At 53.9% G+C, this 2,140-nt stretch overlaps 1 protein-coding gene across 1 annotated transcript; it reads left to right on the top strand.

The window, feature by feature from the left end:
- Positions 1-293: 293 nt before the first annotated feature.
- On the top strand, positions 294-1,808 carry MRPL35 (mitochondrial ribosomal protein L35). Its single transcript, XM_042812336.1, has 4 exons — positions 294-342; positions 469-622; positions 1,006-1,150; positions 1,537-1,808. The coding sequence occupies exons 1-4, from the start codon at positions 309-311 to the stop codon at positions 1,723-1,725; spliced, it is 522 nt and encodes a 173-aa protein (XP_042668270.1). The 5' UTR covers positions 294-308; the 3' UTR covers positions 1,726-1,808.
- The last annotated feature ends 332 nt before the right edge of the window (positions 1,809-2,140 follow it).

Below are 2,140 nucleotides of genomic sequence, written 5' to 3'. Positions count from 1 at the left end.
GCAGGCTGCAGGAAGGCGCCGCTCACGAGAACTCCCAGCGCCTCCCGCCTCCGCCCCTCACCGCGAGCAGGGCGCGGTGCGCATGCGCGGACCGCCCCTCCGGTGGGGGGCGTGGCCGCCGCTCCGAGAGAGTGACGGGCGACGCTCCCAATCAGAGAGGAACGAGCGGGTCACGTGCTCGGTCCGCCATTTTAGAAAGCGCTCGGAGGGGGCCGCGCTCCTCCCAGCGGGGACGCGGCGCTCTGCAGCCGTGTGTTGGCGCGGCCCGGCCTGATCTCCGCCTGCTGCCGTAGGCTGGGCGCGGGGACATGGCGGCAGCGGCGGTGCGAGGGGCTCTGGCGGGTCTGTGTGTGAGGGACGGGAGGGGAGCGGGAGGGAGGCAGGCGGCCATGTCGGAGGAGGGGGTGCCCGTGAAATGGCGGCGGCCCGGGGCCGCTCGGCGCTGCTGAAGGCCGTCTCTCTCCGCAGGGATGCTGCGGCCGCTCGCGCGCTGGGCTCCCGTCGCTGCGGGACGAACCGCGTCCGTCTACTGCTGCCACAGCCGAGCGCGGGCGGCAGCTCCGCTGGGGAAACCGCTGACCCTCGGTATCGTGCCCGGCGGGGGTTCCGCGCTGCTCAGCAGGTACGGGGCTGGCCGTGCCGCCCATCCGACCCGGCCTTGAGCACCGCAGTGCCAGGGCATCGCCGCCCTCTGGGCAGGGCATGTCCTCCTGGCATCTAACCTACATCTCCCCTTTTTGAGAGGTTTTATTATTCATCCTTATTTTGTTACTCACTCCCGACCTGCCGTTATCACTCCATGTAGAAGTCAGTCCCTCTCCTGCTTGTAAGCTCCCTTCAAGTACTGGGAGGCTGCTGTGAGGTTTCCCAGACCCTTCTCAAAGCTAAACAAATCCAGATATATCCTCCAAATAACTTCTGAATACCAGTACAGCTGAGTGTTTACAGTTTAGCATTTAACCACATTTACATTCCTGTTGTATTGCCTCCTCCTGTTGTCTTCAGACTCACACCTCTACTTCCAAACCTACTTCAGCAGCCCGTGCGGCCTCTCACTTATTGTAGTCTACGGAAGGGAAAGAGGAAGTCTGTGAAAGCTGTTGTTAAGAGGTTTCTCCGACTGCACAATGGTCTTTGGGTTAGGAGAAAGGTATGATTTTGTTTTGTTCTGGTATTATAAACCTATTTAAAACAGTGGGCTCATTGAGGCTGGTGACGCACTGGAACAGGTTGCCCAAGGAGGCTGTGGATGCCCCATCCCTGGAGGCATCCAAGGCCAGGCTGGATGTGGCTCTGGGCAGCCTGGTCTGCTGGTTGGTGGCCCTGCACACAGCAGGGGGTTGGAACTGGATGAGCATTGTGCTCCTTTTCAACCCAGGCCATTCTGTGATTCATTGCTTTTGTTCTGATGGACAGAGCTGGTATGGAAATGTGCATCTCCTCCACTTCCTGAAAGTGGGGGATTTATGCTAGTTTGCTTATGGGTATTGCAATATGTTTGTATTGGCAGCAACTCACTGTGTATTTCCTATGCAGTCTGGTTACAAGAAGAAATTGTGGAAGAAGTCTACTGCCCAGAAGAAGCGCTTGAGAGAGTTTGTGTTGTGCAACAGAACGCAGTGTAAACTCCTGGATAAGATGACCACTTCTTTCTGGAAAAGAAGAAATTGGTATGTTGATGATCCCTACCAGAAGTATCACGACCGCACAAATCTTCCTCTGTAGGAATCTGTAATTATTTTATAAATAAACACATGCATATCATCTGCTCAGAAGTATGGCCCAAAATAAAGGAATAGTAAAGACTCCTTTGAGGAGCAACTTGTGTTTTACTTGGCAGTGATGACAGCCAGACTTGTCACCTGCGTGTTCAGATGTCTGGTGGTTTCCTACGATTGTGTTTAACATAATGTTTGTGGATGAATGCAGTCTAAACATTACTAAAAGACAGTGAATAATTAAACATATTTAATCTTGAATTTTGTTAAAAGAAACGCGTTTAACTTAAGGATATTCTTTGTCTCTGCTTCTTGGTAGCTTGCTACAAGGAACCTTCCTTAGGCATGGGAAGAAAGGAGAGAGGGATTCCAGAGTTGCTGCCTGTTATTGTGCCATGCAAACTCTTGCCCTGTTTCCATGT

Source organism: Centrocercus urophasianus, unplaced genomic scaffold (genome assembly GCF_019232065.1).
Source record: "Centrocercus urophasianus isolate 14NV4802_14NV808 unplaced genomic scaffold, USGS_Curo_1.0 seq_13, whole genome shotgun sequence".
Taxonomy (NCBI): domain Eukaryota; kingdom Metazoa; phylum Chordata; class Aves; order Galliformes; family Phasianidae; genus Centrocercus; species Centrocercus urophasianus.
This window is presented reverse-complemented; position numbering and strand designations above follow the sequence as displayed.